This window comes from Budorcas taxicolor, chromosome 25 (assembly GCF_023091745.1).
Source record: "Budorcas taxicolor isolate Tak-1 chromosome 25, Takin1.1, whole genome shotgun sequence".
Lineage (NCBI taxonomy): Eukaryota > Metazoa > Chordata > Mammalia > Artiodactyla > Bovidae > Budorcas > Budorcas taxicolor.
Window position 1 is genome coordinate 29,352,884 of NC_068934.1, and position 20,332 is coordinate 29,373,215.

The 20,332-nt window shown below is 45.6% G+C and overlaps 1 protein-coding gene across 1 annotated transcript; it reads right to left on the reverse strand.

The window, feature by feature from the left end:
* Positions 1 to 1,003: 1,003 nt before the first annotated feature.
* Positions 1,004 to 7,109, reverse strand: ACRV1 (acrosomal vesicle protein 1). Its single transcript, XM_052662505.1, has 4 exons — positions 7,058 to 7,109; positions 4,274 to 4,798; positions 2,115 to 2,234; positions 1,004 to 1,128 (listed from the first exon to the last, which is right to left on the reverse strand). Exons 1-4 carry the CDS (start codon positions 7,107 to 7,109, stop codon positions 1,004 to 1,006), a joined length of 822 nt encoding a protein of 273 aa, XP_052518465.1.
* Between the last annotated feature and the right edge of the window lie 13,223 nt (positions 7,110 to 20,332).

A 20,332-nucleotide genomic window follows, 5' to 3' on the forward strand; every position in this document is an offset into this window, starting at 1 on the left:
AGAGTGTAACTCTAATACAAGATGAAAGGGGCTGTATACAATTTGCACCTGCCCCTCTATGCTGAGACAAACCAGTGACATTGTGTGTGAGAAAAAGATTTAATTAAGATAACTATGACCTGTTCTATTTATGTAGCAGATAAATTAAAAGGACTCATTATTATAATTCTGTTAAACATAGAGTCTCCACTTATAACTCTCAAGGTCCCAAGAAGGAGTGGGTTTTGAACATCGTGGTAAATAGAAGTGAGTTTGGTTTCCATAGGGATGGAAAGGTTGGGGTCAGAGACAAGGACTTGGAATATTATTTTAAGCTCCTAAAAAGTTAACACCTACTTTGCATTCCTCTTCATGGTCCCTGCCCTGGGGGACCCCTTCACTTTGAGGAATGTGGGGTTGTTTAAAAATGCATCCACTTTAGGGCTTCCCTGGTGGTCCAGGGGTAAAGAATCCACCTGCCAATGCAAGGGACACGGATTTGATCCCTGCTCTGGGAAGAACCACGTGCCGCAGGGCCACTAAACCCGGGGCGCTGTAACTACTAAGCCTGCGTGCCTAGAGCCTGTGCTCCGCAGCTGCAACTAGAGAAAGCCTACACACAGCAGCGAAGACCCACCACAGCCAAAAATAAAAAAATGAAATAAATCTTTTAAAAAATTGCAACCACTTTAGTGTGTGGAGCAGAAGGAAGCTCAGGGTGACCCTGCCCCTGGTTGATGGAAAAAGATGTCTCCGTAGAGTCAATATTCTTTAATTATGCAAAATTTATTGAGAAAGAAAAGAATGTTGAGAGATGGGGTAAAGGAATAGGAAAGATGGAGGGCAGAGAAGGATGGGTAATGGCATGGAGAGGAAAGATAGGATATTAGAGCTTCTGGTCTGACAGGCAGAGAAAGATGTAATTAGCAGTTGCCTGAGGAAGACACTAAATATAAGTTGAGTCCATTAGTGTGGTGGAGGACTTTTGTGCCTGAGTCAGATAAAGAAGCCAGGGCATAGGCTGCTAGATCTTGTTGCAGAAAGACTGATTTCGACAACATATAATTTGCATCCTGGTTCCGTGGGAGAAGAGGTTCATGGATGGGCACATGTTCTCACAGCCTTGAACCATGAATTGAAGTTTTCCACCTGAAAGAAGCAGAGACAGACTGTAAAGAGCACAGAGCTTCCTTGTTGAATCTTACCTTTCATCATGGTGCCCAGAGTCCCTGCACAGGCATGACCAAGTCCTCCAACTTGCATATTCTTCCTCCCTTCCCCTTCCACCTGCTGCTTCTGGGCTGTTCCTATCAGTTGCCTACTCTCTCTAGTGAGGGACCAGACAAACCACAAGAGAAGTCAGGCAATGGGGTTCACAGGATAAAGTAACCAAGATCCCTTCCCTTATTTGAGGCATAAGGACTGAATATGGGCTTTCCAGGTTGCACTATGGTAAAGAACCCGCCTGCCAATGCAGGAGACACGGGAGATGCAAGTTTGATCCTTGGGTCAGGAAGATCCCCTGGAGTAGGATATGGCAACTCACTCCAGTATTCTTGCCTGGAGAATCCCATGGACAGAGGAGCCAGGTGGGCTACATTCCATGGGGTCACAAAGTGCTGGACACCTCTGAGCAACCGAGCGCAAGGACTGAGTCTAAGGGTGGAGGGGTGTGGGAATACACTCAGACAGGCCTGGCAACTTGTGAACACAGACTAGTGGACAACTGTTGACTACTTAATTCATTTATTCAATACTTACTAAATGCCTGCCATGGACTGAGCATTGTGCTAAGTGCCAGGAATATATAGCCATGAGCAAGATAGACGCATTCCTGAGCTTGCAGTCAATGTCCCACTGGCTCAAGGGGCAACTCACACATTAGTAGGAAGAGACAATCTCCCTGTCTTCTTTTAAGGCATCGGAGGCCTTTGGGGAAGGGCCTCTCCCTCAATAGCTGGAGTTCTACTCTTGATTCTTGTAAGAATTGAGGTCCTCTTGAATCTAAGCTTCTAGGGAATCCCAGCTTGATCCCTCCTCCGGCTCCTGCCACCCTAACCACCCCCTCCCCCATCAGTACTCAAGCTGGGTGATGAGTTCTCTGTCAAAGACCAGCCCATGAAGTCCCCACATACCTTCAAAGATCTTCTTTAACATGCACTGCTGGGAGTTCTGAGTGGAGCAGACTCCCTCTCCACGAAGACATTTTCCTTGGTCATTCATATAAGAGCATGTGTGGCAGCTTAACGATGGGCCTGAAAAATTTAAGATCAGCCTGATGAAATAACCCTGTGATCCAGGTGTGTAGCCTTGAGTCACACATCGGAAGGGATGATGGACAACAAGGAGAACCATTTTGTAGGTCTGAAAAAGCATCTTTTCTCTTCCATACCAGAGAAAATGACTTCATCCTTACTGCTTCATCTATGATAGTCATTGCTGATGAATCCCACCTTTCTCCCTCTGGTACTGACTTTAATTCATAGCCCAGTGGCTTCTTAGACATTGATCATTAGATGCCCGTCTGCTGTGTCTAACTCAGTAGGAGCAATGGAACTTTTCACGTGACGTTCATACTCCTCACGGCACTCTCACTTATCCATAAGGCACAGATACTTGCAGTAAAATCTGACGGATTAAGAAGCTGTGTTAAGGACTTCCCTGGTGATCCAGTGGGTGAGACTCCTCCTTCCGATGTGCGGGGAGGGGAGGGTTCAATCCCTGGTTGGGGAGCTAAGAACCCACATGCCTCAAGGCCAGAAGATCAAGACATAAAACAGAAGCGGTACTATAAAATTCAGTAAAGACTTCTTAAATGGTATGCGTCTAAAGTAAATAACAAGGAAAAGAGAAATTGCTTTTTTTTTTTTAAAAAGAGACTAGATTGGAATGTTCTAATGTTGCAAACCTCGTAAAGTGTTTGTATCAATTTGCTACTCTCAAATTCACCTCAATCAGGGCAGTTTGTCATAAAGGGCAGAGCCTCTCTGAAATGACTCAATATTGCCTATTTCCACTGCCAATTTCCTAATTAAGGAAGCATAAAGGGGAAAGAGTATGGGCTTTGGAGTCATACTTCAGTGTGAATCCTAGGTTTACTTCTTTATAGCCAGAGGAGGTAAACCTCACTTCTCTCTTCCGAAAATTTGGAATACTGCTACTTACACAAATGGGGTGAATATAAAGTGTTTATGTCTAGTAATAACTTGAGACATTAAACTTTAAATCTTATTTTCCTTCCTTGAACAAACCCTTGTAAGGGCCAAAGAACTGCAGTTGTCCTGGGAACTTATTTCTGTATCTTGCAGACGAAAGTGTTGGCATGCTTTACTTTCCATTGATAAAAGAAACATTCACATATTGAGGTCTAGAGAAGTCATTCTGGCTTATACATGAGTTAACTTGAATTTTTTGCTAACTACAATAGCTTCTTTGTGGCCTATCAAACATAGATTGTACATCTCCTTTAATTAGTAAAGAAAAGGTCGCATTGACCAGAAGTTTAAAAAAAAAGTTCACATTAAAAATAAAGATTAAATACCCTTCTTTCTGGGACACCGATTCAAGTCCTCCTCTGATGATTAAACTCCCTTTCGAGGTGGGGAGCCCAAACTGTACGTGCTGTGTGTGTATGAACTGGTCTGTTGTGTTTTTTTAAAACCGTGAAGAAATATATCCCTGATTTGTTCAATATGCCTTGTCTGGACGAGATATAAAACTGTGCCAAAAACTGCTTCTCCAGGGCCGTTTCTCAGACTAATCTGTGAAGCCAACTAGTCCTCAGTTTGGCTCAAATAAAACTTTTCTATCATTAATGATTGTTTATTATTTCCACTGACATCACGTTCAGACCAAAAAAAGCCCAGAGCTGCCTGTTCTGGTGCTAGCCATGTTATTGGAGGATTTGCAAAGGTTTTAACATAGTTTGTGAACAGGCCGACTTAGCCTGAAGCTCACCAAGGTTGTCTTCCATGAGCCCCTTCTTCCAGTGGAGCTGTGGGCATTCATTTTCATAATTTCTTATGTGGAATGAAGTTACAGGGACAGCTGGCAGTTTGTGTTTTGTTTTTCTTAAAGAGGACCCTCTGAACTGTTTAGCCTTCAAAAGCCCCACAACACCTGAATTCTGCCTCTGGGGATTATTGCAAAGAAATGTAAAGAGATCCTTTGAGAGAGTTGTTTGCTCTGTGTCTGGACTGTTCTTTCTTCTGGATGCCTTAAAACTGGCTTTCTTGATGTGCCACCTACTTCCCACCGAAAGTCGAGGAAGGGCGCCCATGCAAATACGACTCACCTGAAAATGTGCTTGAAGGTGGGAGTTCTGAGGGCTGTTCCCCTGATGATTCACCCGAGACCTGTTCGGCTGAGATCGGTTCCACTGCAGACTGCTCCCCTGCAGGTTTATCACTTGCAACCTGTTCGTTTGTGGGCTGTTCACCTATGGCCTGTTCACCAACAGACTGTTCCCCTAGAGGCTGCTCACTTATAGGTTGTTCCACAGAAGGTTGTTCACCGGAAGTGTGCTCATTCAGAGTGCGCTCACCTGCAGCAGTCTCCCCTGGAGCATGCTCAACCGCAGTAGCGTGATCAACTGAAGCCGGCCCACTTGCGTGTTCAACTGCCAGCGGCTCACCAGAAGCATGTTGGGCTGCGGCAGTCTCACTTGAGCCATGCTCACTTAAAGTGTTGTCGAGTGAAGAAGTCTCATATAAAGCCTCATCCGAAGGGTTTGCAAGTGAAAAGTAGTCACTTGAGAGTTGCTGAACCGATGCTTGATGATCCATAGGGCCAAGAAGCTCATCAGATTGAGCTGATGCTCCTGGGATGGAGAAGTAATAGAAGAGAGATGGTGAGGGTGAGAGAGGATGTCCCGGTAAGGAGTCCTTTCCTATGGAGCAAGGCTCATGTGGGATCACTAGGTTTCTGGGGGTCTGGTCAAGCACCTGAAGATGCTGCAGAGGCTGGAGGCAGTCAACCGATTGCTCGAGGGACCATGAAGGCCAGGGGTGTTAAGGAACTGCAGAGACTACCTTAGTGATTGAAGGGAAGAATTTTAAGATCTGCAATATTTGTGCAGATCTGTGTACCCTGAGTGGGCACAGGGGCACCAAAAGTGCCTGTGCCTCCCTGACAAAGCCAGCATCAGGAAATCAGCGTCCCATCGTTCATGTAACCAGAATTCCACCGCTCGCCTCCCTCCAGTTCCCCTGTGGGTGAAAGGTCGGAATGGAGATACAACGGAGAGAGACTCTGCAGTGTTTCAGCAACTGAGTAATTCTAGCTGAAACCAAGGGCGGAAGATTTTAAACTCCAAACAAAATGAATTTGAAACTAGAGATGACAAATATATAATGAGGCCACGAAAATTACCAGAAGGGATTAAGACCTTTATTTGGCAAGTTCATGTTTTTTCCCACACCCAATCCCCTATCCATGTGGTTGGTAACCGAAAACCAAGTTGCTATGAATTATTAAGATAAAAATATTGTGTACTTCTATATCTCTGCATTGAGATTCCTTTTGATGTACCATTTACTCCTACTTCATGGAGTTGTCATGAGTCTTCAATAAGGTAAATTGTGAAGTGCCTAGTCCATTGCTGAAGTGCTCAGTTAGCTTTAACTTTTCCTCCTCCTGACCTTGCGTTTGGAATTACAAAACTCTTAGCTGGTCATTCTCTTCTGACCTGTCTCTCCTACATTTAATCCAGTTTATCAATGACCGTCAGACAAATACTCCTTAAGTACAGCTTTTATTTTATTAAGTGTAGCATCATGCAGACAATTTAATTATCACTCTTTTTAAAATTATTATTACTCTTTAAGTAACTGATTTAGGCTGAATAACCTAGAAGAGGCTGGGGAATAGACTTTAATGATGAGTATGTTATTAATCCTATCAAAAAGCTGAGAGGAATATAATATAGTCAGTATCATCCTGATTACAATCCTGTAAGAATTTGTGTGTGTGTGTGTGTGTGTATCTTGAGTGATTTCAAGTCCTTATAACCAATGACTTTCAAAAGACTAGCATTAGAATCTGTTGATAAAGGAAAGGTAAGATAGACTAAGGCTTTTGCATAAGTGCTCAGCTGTGTGCACTGTTTGCAGACTTGTGAGTCTGCCAGGCTCCTCTGTCCATGGGATTTTTCCAGGCAAGAATACTAGAGTGGGTTGCCATTTCCTCTTCCAGAGAATCTTCCTGACCCAGGGATAGAACCAGCATCTCTTGCGTTGACAGGTGGATTCTTTACCACTGTGCCACGTGGGAAATCCGGCTAAGGCTTTTAGGAGTTTTTAATTTTAAGAAGTTGTTACAGAAATACTACCTGCTTGACTGATTCTTCAAAAGTGAACAGAAGTTTTAACAAAGAGATTTTTGATACCAAAAAAAGAGGCTTGAAAAAGCACACTCCTTTCTTAGTCATTCTTATCATTTATGACTTACTACCTCACCAAGTGGCTGACACATACTACCATCTGGTAACTTTGTTTCTGAGTCAATTTTTGAAAACCAAAGAGGGCAAAAGACAAAATCTCAGAGAACCAACATTACAGAAAACACTCTCATTTAATGGAGAACTTGAAACTCATGGCCTGTCACTTCTGCAGGAGGAAGAGAATAGAGCTCATCCTGAATGGGGATCCTGAAAGAGGAAAAACGGATGGACTGAACAGACAGACCTGAGCCGGGAAGGGGAGGCTTCTAGGATCTCTGGCCCCGGGATGACTTTCAGGCATACCTCACTCCCTTCTCCTGTGTCTTTTCTTCTGCCTTAACTACACAAGCATCCCACACACTCAGTTCACTGGGGCAAACCTTTCCAGACTTCCAGAACCCTAGACCGGTCTTCTCATTTCACAGAGCAGCAGGTACAATGTTGAGTGGCTGAAAGTATTAGGAATGAGACTGTGCTAAGCTAGTCTCTGATGGTGAAGCCATTAACTAGGGGAAATCAACCGATTCAGCAACTCTCAGAGTTGAACTTGGTCTGGGTAACTAAGAACTGGTCTTCCTTCTTTAAGGGCCTTAAACAGGCCTCTTCCATGTCCACCTGGAGCCAAGAGAGAGGACTCACCTCTGGCAGATCCAAGGAAACATAGACTCACTAGTAGAAGGAAATTCTTCATCCGGATTTTGGTCAAGAGGGGACCCTCGTGTGGGGCACCCAAGAGCAGTGAAGAAAAACTGTGAGCAGAGGCTTCCAGTGCCGAGCCACAGAGTCTGGGAATTCTAGAACCTCAGAAACAATCCATGATTCCTCACAATGGCTTGTGCTGATCAGGTGCCAGATCCGGCATGTTGACGCTCTGGCAACCCCCAGCAAACCATACTGTCAGGGCTGATATGCCCTGTGCCTGGCACTTTACTGTGGCTCTCTGCCTTTTCTTTAAAAAATCAAGTTGCCAAAATAACATATATACTCTCTGTAATAAATTTTAAAAGCCATCTACTCTCTTTTTAAAGTGTTCATGACAGTGAGGTGTGATTAGCTGGTTACTTTTTTTTTTATTTGCTTCTCTGTATGAGCCCTTTTATTTTGGTCAGGGGCCTCAGAAGGCTGATCTCTACTGATCACCTTGAAGACTGGCTGGGTTTGGCTTCAGATTGTGTTCGGCCATTGGAAGACTGGAGAAGGGAACAGACACACACAGATTGAGACTGAAGTTTTCATTCCTCCTATTACCTTCCTACCACAGTTCTGACGCTGGCTGGGTCTTGACAGGACAGTTTCTGTTGAGTGTCTCTCCTCGTGGCTCCAGTTCTCCACCAGGCTATGGTAGCATGGCTTCCTTCCCCTCCCCCCCTGGGGCCTAAGAAGGATGATGATTTCTTACTGTTGCTAAACCTGGACGCCCCAACTTCATTTTTGTTATTGCTTCCTTAACCCTGCTCACTTCTGTCAATCATCTTTTCATAAAGGTCCATATCAATCATGGTTCTGGCAGGAAACAGATGGCAAACTCAGATGGGTGACAGCAGAATGTACCTGATACGGACTTGGAAAAGGGACCTACAACCTCGAGCTGTGACTGCTGAGAAAATGCGTGCAGCGGAGCACCTACCTGGTATTACGCTGGAACTTTTGGAAGACGGGGCCTCCCAGGTGGTGCTAGTGGTAAAGAAGCCACCTGCCAATGCAGGAGATGTAAGAGATGTGGGTTCAATCCCTGGGTCGGGAAGATCCCCTGGAGGAGCGCATGGCAACCCACTCCAGTGTTCTTGCCTGGAGAATCCCATGGACAGAGGAGCCTGGAGGGCTACAGACATGACTGGTGGCAGAGGTCCCTTAGCCCCCATCTCCTCGCTCTTCCTTGCTCACCTCACTTGGACCCTTCATTACATATACCGCAGAATTCTGAATCTAGAATAGATGTATTTGTCACTCTTATAATTACTGAATGCTCTTCTCCTCCATTAGACTTTAAGCCCCATGAAAGTGGTGTTTCAGTCTGTCTTGATCACTGTTGTGTCCTCGCTACCGGACACACAACAGGTGTTTAATATTGGGTTGGCCCAAAAGTTCACTTGGGTTGTCCATAAGCTGTTATGGAAAAACCAGAATGAACTTTTTGGCCACCCTAGTACATTTTTTTTCCTGCATGAAGGAATGAATGAGTTACCTTTTTTCTACTTCATGGAGGTAGAGGTATAGGTAGCCCCTAGAGTGGGCTGGGTGAAGATTTTGGGTCAGTTGGAGAAAGCAGGACCTCAGGGGTCAGAGGTTGCAGAGGCCTACCCTACTTGGCTTGAGCTGGAGGGCAAAACTAGGATTCTCAAGTCTTTTGCTTCATCTGGGCAGTGCTACCGCCGGGGGAAGCCATCAAGACCGTGCAAAATCTGTCCCGACATTTCCTTCCTCTGTCTTGTCCTTCTGTTCCTCCCCTTTCCGTCCTCCACCTTCCTCCCAAACTCCATCCCAAGCCACATCCATTGCTATTGTTCAGTTGCTAAGTCATGTCTGACTTTTTGCGACCCCAAGGATTTCAGCATGCCAGGCTTCCCTGTCCTTCACAATCTCCCAGAGTTTGCTCAAACTCATGTCCATTGAATCAGTGATACCATCCAACCATCTCATCCTCTGTCGCCCCTCTTCTCCTGCCCTCAATCTTTCCCAGCATCAGGGTCTTTTCTGGTGAGTCAGCTGTTTTCATCAGGTAGCCAAAGTGTTGGAGCTTCAGCTTCAGCATCAGTCCCTCCAATGAATATTCAGGGTTAATTTCCTTTAGGATTGGCTGGTTTGATTTCCTTCTTGTCCAAGGGACTCTCTCAAGAGTCTTCTCGTGGCTACATTCATACACGACTTCGAATTATTCTCTGAATATGCAATGCCCTCTGTATTTTTATGGTTCCTCTCCCCCCCTTCCTGACATTGTACTTCTCCATCTCCTCTCATCACTGAAATGGATTAAGAATTAATTCTTAATCCATGTCAGTCATCACCTACCATTTGGAGACTCCCCAGATCCACCAATCTGTTTCACAGACTCCTCTCTTTTTAGTTCAGACCCATATATCTGAACACCAGCTGGAACACCAGCTGGACACTTCCAGCTCAATGTCCCAGAACTCTTGAAACTCAGCATTTGTGGTGCTGAATTTATCCTGTGCACCGCCACTACTGAGCCTGTGCTCTAGAGCTGGAGAGCGGCACTACTGAAGCCCGCCCACTTAGGGCCCCGCGCTCTGCAACAAGAGAAGCCGCCACAATGAGAAGCCCAGTGCGCTGCAAGGAAGAGGAAGCACCCACTGGCAACAACCAGAGGAAAGCCTGCGCACAGCAGCACAGACCCAGCACAGCCAAAAATGGAATTATTAAAAAAACGTAAAAGCTAGTTAAAATGAGAGCAAAAGAAGCCAGGAAAGAACATGGCTTCTTCAGTGGAGCAGGTGGAGGTGAGCAGAGCCTGTGTGCAGGACTGAAGCGCTCCCATCAGACACTGGGTTTACCGGATCCTGAGGAAGCCCAGCCCTTCACCTCATCTCCCACTGGACTATAAACTTCATTCAGTTTTTATTATTAGGGGAATGAACTGTTGCAAAATGCTAAATGTCCTACGCTGATTGTACATGCTTAGATTTATATGGCTCAAAACATGATGTAGGGCAACCAATACCTGACCCAGCCAAATAAATATAACAACAAAGAAAAACCAATGAACAACAACAACAAAAGTAGGGGAATTCCCTGCAGTCCAGTGGCTAAGACTCTGCGCTTCCAAAGCAAGGGGTGTGTACGTTCAATCCTTGGTCAGGGAACTAAGATCCTACATGCTGTGTGGTGTGACCAAAAAACAACAACAACAACAACAAAACAGCATTTTGTGCACAGGGTTTTTGAGAGTCTGAGGTTTGAGGATGTAAGCAACCACTGTGTTGTTTACAACTGCTCTTCCCTCTCTACACCTCTCTTTCTTTTCCCTGGAGCCCTAATAACCACAAATCTCCCCCAGTCGTCCTCACATCCTTAGGAAGAACAATTTTCTTCTCCATCCCCTATCTTACCCTTGGTTCTGCCTTCACAGATGTACAGATTCCACCATTTCTCTACAAAAACACAGGCCTTAGCTTTCAGAACTGGAAAAGTTTGTAGTTTTTTCTTTGCTATCATCAGTAGGGACCTTAATCCATCCAAGATGATGCCAATTCACTTAGACTCAGTGTTTTCAATGATTATATTTCTCCATTACATGAATAATATGCTCCTCTCATTAATTTATAATACCCATTTCTGCCAGTAGATGTCTCTAGACTTCTTAGCAGGCCTTCAGAAGACAGTTTTGAACTGTACAGGGCTTCTGCAAATCTGAGGAAGAAGTCCTGGGCTAAGTCTGATGGCTCACACCTATGAAAAAGCTCAGAAGTCTAGCTCTGACAGTTAATTCTTGTATTAATTTTGTCAGACTGCTGGCTGCTGAAATACACTAAACTGACCTGCCGGGAGTCTGATGCATTTCTACTTTTGTTCAGTGCTGTGCTTAGGCGCCCAGTCGTATCTGATTCTTTGTGACCCCATGGACTGTAGCCTGCCAGGCTCCTCTATCCAGACAAGAATACTGGAGTGGGTTGCCATGCCCTCCTCCAGGGGATCTTCCCAACCCAGGGATCGAACCCAGGTCTTCCATATTGCAGATGGATTCTTTACTGTCTGAGCCATCAGGGAAGCCCAAGAATACTGGAGTGGGTAGCCTATCCCCTTCTCTAGAGGAACTTCCCAATCCTGGAATCAAACTGGGGTCTCCTGCATTGCAGGCAGGTTCTTTACCAGCTGAGCTACTACTCAGTCTATACTTTTGAGCATTAAATGCTGAGTCTGGTGCAGCTACTCACAAAGAATGCTCCCATTTGACACAAGGAGGCGCCACTGACCAGACCTACCTCACTTAACTCAGGCAGCAGTGTTTGGGAGATTACTCCAAAATTATTTCATTTTGCTTCTCCTGATTGCAAAAATAAAGTGAGAAACTGAAAAACAAAAATGGTGGTACCAGAAATAAGAATATTAGGTTCCATGAACTTAGTATTTGATCTACAAATGAAAAACAACTGCACCAGAATTAGGACCCTGAACCTCAATTGGATGCTCTTTGGGCTTAATCCAGTTGACTTCACATGTGAACAGTTGTGAGGATCACTGGACATAAGGAATAGGTTTGAACTCTGAAAGTAAATATAGTTTGTTTCTAAATGATGACATGCAATTAGGAATTTAGTATTTTAGTTAACTAGGAAGGAAGACCTGATTGTAACACAGAGGCTACTTTTTCTTTTCAATAATATTTATTTTTGGCTGTGCTTGGTCTTTGCTGCTTCGCGTAGGCTTCCTCTAGTTGCAGCAAGCAGGGGCTAGCCTTCATTGCAGAGCTCGGGCTTCTCGGTGGGATGGCTTCTCAATGTGGCGGCTTCTCTTGTTGCGGAGGACAGGCTCTAGGGGCACGGGCTTCAGTAGTTGCAGCTCGTGAGCTCCACAGCTCGAACTCAGCAGTTGGGGCACACAGGCTTAGTTGCTCGGAGGCATGTGGGATCTTCCCAGACCAGGGATCAAACCCACGTTCCCTGCCTTGGCAAGTGGATTCCTACCCGCAGCACCACCCAGGAAGTCCAACACCGAGGCTACTTTCCACATTTCTACTTTCACATGCACTTTCAGGTTCACAGTATATCCAGAAGTTGGTGATACCTGTATGAAAATATCTGTACTTTCCATGCAGAGTATCAGATAAAACATCCCCCCTCCCCCAAAACCCAGGAAAAGGGTGAGATAAAGTTATTATGCCCACTTTACAGATGTAACATAACTGTTTACTCCTTCATCCCATCACCCCATGTTGTAGAGGGCCACATCCCTGAAGCAGCCAGCTGTCATCCTGTCGGTCATCTTCCTCCTCTTAGAGGATCCTCTGCAGATCCTTTCCCTGACTCTCCCAGCTCCTAGCGGTTGCCCTCCAGGCATCAGTTCCAACTTGAACTTGAGGTTGGGCTCCAATCAGGGAACTGGCAGATTCAAGTGGCAACTCAGATGAACTCCAAGGAAAATAGAAAACAGTAGGGGCTGGTGTCTGTTTAACACAGTGTTCAAAATCCTAGCCACAGCAATTAGACAAAAAGAACGGTCACTGTTTGCAGATGACATGATACTTTATAAAGAAAACCCTGACGTCTCCATCAAAAAGGTGTTAGAATTAATAAATGAATTCAGTAAAGTTGCAGAGTATAAGATTAGCATACAGAAATCTGTTGCTTTTCTATACACCAATAATGAACAGAAAGAGAAATGAAAAAAAATTCCGTTTAAAACTGGAAACCGGCAAAAGAACTATACAATCAAAGCTGTAAAAAGGATCTTCATGTAACCTAGTAGGATGGAAAACAAAGGCATTGCATCGGAACCTGCACACTTGAAGGGATGTGTAAGGAAGAGAAGGTCCATACAGATGGACTCCTGCCCTGGGCGGTGAGCAAGTAAAGCTACAATCAGGGCATCCCGTCAGGCTCCCAAGTGGAGGAGACAAGTCCCCTTGCCTCCCAGGAAATCCACTCACACAGACAAAGGGCTGGAGAAGGCGAGACTGTACTTGTGGGGGATGCATGCATGCTGGCTTGCTGTTGCCTTGCTTTACTTCCCAACCTGAAGGTGCGAACACCGTGGCCCACTCACAGCACACCAAAAGCCTGACACGAGATCTGGGATAAGATTTGCTCTAGCTCTGCAGAAACAGACCAGGGCGCCTGGGGTGTGATCGGTCGAGAGCCACAGAGTCCACTGAGGGCCCCATACAGTGGGCAGTAGGTCTCTAGCCACAGCAGACGTCAGAGTATGTACTAGGAGACGCCACAAGAGGGCGCAGCCGCTAAGCACTGAATCTCAGGCCCTGGGCGAGGACTTGGTTTCAGTTCAGTTCAACCACTCAGTCGTGTCCGACTCTTGGCGGCCCCATGGACTGCAGCACGCCAGTCTTCCCTGTCCATCACCAACTCCCGGAGCTTGCTCAGATTCGTGTCCATTGAGTCGGTGATGCCATCCAACCATCTCATCCTCTGTTGTCCCCTTCTCCTGCCTTCAATCTTTCCCAGCATTACTGGAAAGTCTTTTCCAGTGAGTCAGTGCTTCCCATGAGGTGGCCAAAGTATTGCAGTTTCAGCTTCAGCATCAGTTCTTTCAGTGAATATTCAGAACTGATTTCCTTTAGGATTGACTGGTTGGATCTCCTTGCAGTCCAAGGGACTCTCAAGAGACTTCTCCAATACCACAGTTCAAAAGCATCAATTCTTTGGCACTCAGCTTTCTTTATAGTCCAACTCCCACATACATACATGACTACTGGAAAAACCATAGCTTTGACTAGATGGACCTTTGTTGGCATAATAATGTCTCTGCTTTTTAATATGCTGTCTAGGTTTTAGCTTTTCTTCCAAGGAGCAAGTGTGCATAAGTGGCTCAGATGGTAAAGAATCCGCTTGTAATGAGGGAGACCTGGGTTCAATCTCTGGGTTGGGAAGATCCCCTGGAGGAGGGCATGGCAACCCATTCCAGTATTCTTGCCTGGAGAATCCTCATGGACAGAGGAGCCTGGTGGGCTACAGTCCAAGGGGTTGCAAGAGTTGGACATGATTTAGTGACCAAGCACTCAGCACAGACAGACAAGGAGGGCTGGCCTATGACTTGGGTAGGCCTTAGTGGCCACCGCCTCCACAAGAGGCTGGGTGGTGCCACAGAGGGTGCAGTGGTTAAGCACTAAACATCAGATAGGCCCTGGGAGAGGACTTGGTTTAGCTACAGCCCAGGGTCTGGGGAAGACAGGTCTTGGGAAATGTCAGTCACCTCAATTCCTGCAGCCACAACACCCCGACCTCCAAACCCACACCACCACTCCACACCATAGGCATACCCTAGATCTGAGATCGACACAACAGAAAAGGCTGTGAAGCTGGGCTGGCTTGGATGGAACCACGGGTGCCTAGGCAGGAGCGCTTGGACCCTCTGCGCCTGCGCAGGCTTCACTCGCTTCAGCAATCTTCTCCTTTGGGGCAGGGAATACACTCAACAGCAATGGAGCCTGATCAAACCAGACCCTTGGGACCTCTACTTCAGCAACTGGGGAGCAAACCCCACGCTTGCCAGAGCAGGGACAGCTCACTGTGGGCAGGAAGCCCCACCTCATATCCTGCACAGGCTCTAAAACCCCAGCACAACACACACAGCCTACCAAGGGCATATGGCCAGCACACTTGGAGGAAAGACATGGCTGGCGTCCACACTAAAACCAGCCCTTGTAACAAAAATACTGGACACAGACTACCCAGGGATGCTCCCACATAAAAACACTCCTTCAAGACCACAGCAGGTAACAGTCTCTCTGAAATTCATAGAGACGGATGAAGTTCAGTAAAATGAAAATGCAGAGGAATGATTCTCAAGAGAATGAGGAAAATCCCCTAAAAGAACAATTGATGAGACTTTACCTCAGCAGTCTACAAGACCTCAAGTTCCAAAGTGATAGTTGCTCTGTCATGACCAACTCTTTGGGACCCCATGGACGGGGTTCCCACCAGGCTCCTCTGTCCAGGAATTTCTCCAGGCAAGAATACTGGAGTGGGTTGCCATTTCCTCCTCCAGGAAATCTTCCTGACTCGGGGATCAAACCCATGTCTCTTGTGTCTCCTGCATTGACAGGTGGATTCTTCACCACTGAGCCAGCTGGGAAGCCCAACGTTGTCCTAGACAACTTCTATTTGTGCTTGCCAAAAAACCCTCTGTGAGGCCAGGTTTTGAAAAAGCCTGGAAGCCTCTTAGAAGAAACTAGAGTTCTTTTGGGAAGGAGAAGGAGGAAAGGATAGAGTTGAGTGTGCCCGTTTGTTATCCTGCTCCGTAACTGGGGCATCTTGTGTGACTAATAGTGGCTTCCCAGGTGGCGCAGTGGTAAAGAATCTGCATGCAAATGCCGGAGATGTGGCTTCCGTGCCTGGCTCAGGAAGATCCCCTGGAGAAGGAAGTGGCAACCCTCTCCGGTATTCTTGCCTGGGAAATCCCATGGACAGAGGAGTCTGGTGGGCCACAGTCTATGGGGCTGCAAAGAGCTGGACCCAGCTGAGCACACACACAGACTCACACACGACTAATAAGCTGCTGTCAGTCCCCCCGTCCCACTGTTGCTTGCTGTGTATTTAGCCATCTTCATAACCCCAAGGTGGAGAGCTTGCGCTCTTCAATCAGCACTTGCCATGGGCACTTGCCATCTACCTCTACAAGGATCAAATTACGTACTGCTGCAGCTGCTGACTTTGAACACCCCCCTGAAAGAAGCTCAGGGTGCAACACAGAAATGAGACACTGTTCTCTGGGGAAAACTGGCAGAACAGGTCTTTAGATAGATATCTTCAGGAGCCAATTTTATGAGCCCAGTTCTTGTATCTCCCCATATCTAGAAAAGTACTAAAATCCTTCATGATGATGTTTGCTCTTCATGACTAGCAGAAATCTTCTGGAAAAAAAAATGTGCTTGAATGCATGAACTCCCTCTTCACCAAAGTATACACCAAATCACATGTATACTGACCTTCTCCACCCTACCTCTGTGGAGCAGTTTCTCAGAGCTATCTGAAATGCAATCTCCTGGGCTATAGTCCTCATTTCCCCCCAAATAAAACCAAGCACGAAACCCTCATGTTGTGCTTCCCCCCCACCCACCAATGTCAGCACTCTCCATCAAGGAGAGCAGTATGTGACTGTAACACCCACTGAGCTGGAAGCTTCCCTAGAGTTGGATTCTTTGTAGAGAAGCTCCCAGGGAATGAATTCCACAGAGCTGAGCTAAGCTGAAGGTCCATCTTCCTACCTGAGCCCCCCAGAAACCACATAATCGGAAGACTAGAAAAACCACTTGGTAAAGCAGGTTTCTGCAGTCAGTATGCTCATGGAGGCCAGAAGAGGGTGAAGCTGAATAGGTGTCTGTGCCCCAACACTGAATTGAATCTCAGAGACAGAGTTTGGAGTGAAGTAGAAAAGAATAGCTTTTTTGCCTTGCCAGGCAAAGGGGTCCAGAGCCAACTAAACTGTGTGTTCCAACCTAGAGGGAGTAATGAGCTTTATAGTGTTCAAGGAACAGGGTGTGATCAGCTCATGGACATTCTTCTAATTGGTTGGTGGTGAGGTCAGTGGGCATGAAACTAAGCCTTGCCTGCGGGGCAACCCAAGACAGGTGGGTCATGGTGGAGAGGTCTGACAGAATGTGGTCCACTGGAGAAGGGAATGGCAAACCACTTCAGTATTCTTGCCTTGAGAACCCCATGAACAGTATGAAAAGGCAAAATGATAGGATACCAAAAGAGGAACTCCCCAGGTCAGTAGGTGCCCAATATGCTACTGGAGATCAGTGGAGAAATAACTCCAGAAAGAATGAAGGGATGGAGCCAAAGCAAAAACAATACTCAGCTGTGGATGTGACTGCTGATAGAAGCAAGGTCCGATGCTGTAAAGAACAATATTGCATAGGAACCTGGAATGTCGGGTCCATGAATCAAGGCAAATTGGAAGTGTTCAAACAAGAGATGGCAAGAGTGAACGTCGACATTCTAGGAATCAGCGAACTAAAATGGACTGGAATGGGTGAATTTAACTCAGATGACCATTATATCTACTACTGCAGGCAGGAATCCCTCAGAAGAAATGGAGTAGCCATCATGGTCAACAAAAGAGTCTGAAATGCAGTACTTGGATGCAATCTCAAAAACGATAGAATTATCTCTGTTAGTTTTCAAGGCAAACCATTCAATATCAGTTATCCAAATCTATGCCCCAACCAGTAACGCTAAAGAAGCTGAAGTTGAATGGTTCTATGAAGACCTACAAGACCTTTTAGAACTAACACCCAAAAAAGATGTCCTTTTCATTATAGGGGACTGGAATGCAAAAGTAGAAAGTCAAGAAACACCTGGAGTAACAGGCACATTTGGCCATGGAATGCGGAATGAAGCAGGGCAAAGACTAATACAGTTTTGCCAAGAAAATGCACTGGTCATAGCAAACACCCTCTTCCAACAACACAAGAGAAGACTCTACACATGGACATCACCAGATGGTCAACACTGAAATCAGACTGATTATATTCTATGCAGCCAAAGATGGAGAAGCTCTATACAGTCAACAAAAACAAGACCAGGAGCTGACTGTGGCTCAGATCATGAACTCTTTATTACCAAATTCAGACTTAAACTGAAGAAAGTAGGGAAAACCGCTAGACCATTCAGGTATGACCTAAATCAAATCCCTTATGATTATACAGTGGAAGTGAGAAATAGATTTAAGGGCCTAGATCTGATAGATAGAGTGCCTGATGAACTATGGAATGAGGTTCGTGACATTGTGCAGGAGACAGGGAGCAAGACCATCCCCATGGAAAAGAAATGCAAAAAAGCAAAATGGCTGTCTGGAGAGGCCTTACAAATAGCTGTGAAAAGAGAGGCAAAAAGCAAAGGAGAAAAGGAAAGATATACCCATTTGAATGCAGAGTTCCAGAGAATAGCAAGAAGAGATAAGAAAGCCTTCTTCAGTGATCAATGCAAAGAAATAGAGGAAAACATTAGAATGGGAAAGACTAGAGATCTCTTCAAGAAAATTAGAGATACCAAGGGAACATTTCATGCAAAGATGGGCTTGATAAAGGACAGAAATGGTCTGGACCTAACAGAAGCAGAAGATATTAAGAAGAGGTGGCAAGAATACACGGAAGAACTGTACAAAAAAGATTTTCATGACCCAGATAATCACGATGATGTGATCACTCATCTAGAGCCAGACATCTTGGAATGTGAAGTCAAGTGGGCCTTAGAAAGCATCACTACGAACAAAGCGAGAGGAGGTAATGGAATTCTAGTTGAGCTGTTTCAAATCCTGAAAGATGATGCTGTGAAAGTGCTGCACTCAATGTGCCAGCAAATTTGGAAAACTCAGCAGTGGCCACAGGACTGGAAAAGGTCAGTCTTCGTTCCAGTCCCAAAGGAACACAATGCCAAAGATGCTCAAACTACCACACAATTGCACTCCTATCACATGCTAGTAAAGTAATGCTCAAAATTCTCCAAGCCACGCTTCAGTAATACGTGAACCGTGAACTCCCTGATGTTCAAGCTGGTTTTAGAAAAGGCAGAGGAACCAGAGATCAAATTGCCAACATCTGCTGGATCATGGAAAAAGCAAGAGAGTTCCAGAAAAACATCTATTTCTGCTTTATTGACTATGTCATAGCCTTTAACTGTGTGGATCACAAGAAACTGTGGAAAATTCTGAAAGAGATGGGAATACCAGACCACCTGGCCTGCCTCTTGAGAAATCTGTATGCAGGTCAGGAAGCAACAGTTAGAACTGGACATGGAACAACAGACTGGTTCCAAATAGGAAAAGGAGTACGCAAGGCTGTATATTGTCACCCTGCTTATTTAACTTATATGCAGAGTACATCATGAGAAACACTGGACTGGAAGAAACACAAGCTGGAATCAAGATTGCCTGGAGAAATATCAATAACCTCAGATATGAAGATGACACCACCCTTATGGCAGAAAGTGAAGAGGAACTAAAAAGCCTCTTGATGAAAGTGAAAGTGGAGAGTGAAAAAGTTGGCTTAAAGCTCAATATTCAGAAAACAAAGATCATGGCATCTGGTCCCATCACTTCATGGGAAATAGTTGGGGAAACAGTGGAAACACTGTCAGACTTTATTTTTGGGGGCTCCAAAATCACTGCAGATGGTGACTGCAGCCATGAAATTAAAAGATACTTGTTCCTTGGAAGGAAAGTTATGACCAACCTAGACAGCATATTAAAAAGCAGAGACATTACTTTGCCGACTAAGGTCCATCTAGTGAAGGCTATGGTTTCTTCCTGTGGTCATATATGGATGTGAGAGTTGGACTGTGAAGAAGGCTGAGTGCAGAATTGATGCTTTTGAACTGTGGTGTTGGAGAAGACTCTTGAGAGTCCCTTGGACTGCAAGGAGATCCAACCAGTCCATTCTGAAGGAGATCAGCCCTGGGATTTCTTTGGAAGGAATGATGCTAAAGGTGAAACTCCAGTACTTTGGCCAACTCATGCAAAGAGTTGACTCATTGGAAAAGACTCTGATGCTGGAGGGATTGGGGGCAGGAGGAGAAGGGGACGACAGAGGATGAGATGGCTGGATGGCATCACTGACTCGATGGACGTGAGTCTGAGTGAACTCCGGGAGTTGGTGATGGACAGGGAGGCCTGGTGTGGTGCGATTCATGGTGTCGCAAAGAGTCGGACACGACTGAGTGACTGAACTGAACTGAACTGAACTGAGGTCAGTGGTAGTGGTCATCTTCAGCCTCTGGTTCCAGCTGTCTGGGTCTATGTGCCTCTGGGCAGTCTGCCTCTCCCACCTGGAGGGGTTTCTCTATTTGAAAAACAGCTCAAAAAATGCCTTGAGAGGCGTCCAGAACCTTGTTCCCAAGGCTACAATTATTGCATTCTGACTGTTCCTCCTTTATCTCTGCATTTCATACCTTCCATGATCGGCAACTGTCTGAACCTGCCCTTTGGAACTCAGGGAAGGGGACACAGAATTTAATTTCATGGCTGCAGTCACCATCCACAGTGATTTTTGATCCCAAGAAAATAAAGTCTGTCACTGTCTCCATTGTTTCCCCATCTATTTGCCATGAAGTGATGGGGCCAGATGCCATGATTTAGTTTTTCAAATGCTGAGTTTCAAGCCAGCTTTTTCACTCTCCTCTTTCACCTCCATCAGGAGGCTCTTCAGTCCCTCTTCACTTTCTGCTATCATGGTAGTGTCACTGTGTCTAATTCTGAAGCGAAGCCAGCTTTTAACTTTAT

What these genes read in the sequence shown, in the direction of transcription:
- ACRV1 (XM_052662505.1), bottom strand. Translation starts at nt 7,109, where the DNA reads ATGAAGAATTTCCTTCTACTAGTGAGTCTATGTTTCCTTGGATCTGCC. An exon ending in ACCTTCAAGCACATTTTCAG is followed by an intron (nt 2,235 to 4,273) that starts GTGAGTCGTATT and finishes TAAATTTTTCAG; the next exon opens with GCCCATCGTTAAGCTGCCAC. An exon ending in GTTAAAGAAGATCTTTGAAG is followed by an intron (nt 1,129 to 2,114) that starts GTATGTGGGGAC and finishes TGCTTCTTTCAG; the next exon opens with GTGGAAAACTTCAATTCATG.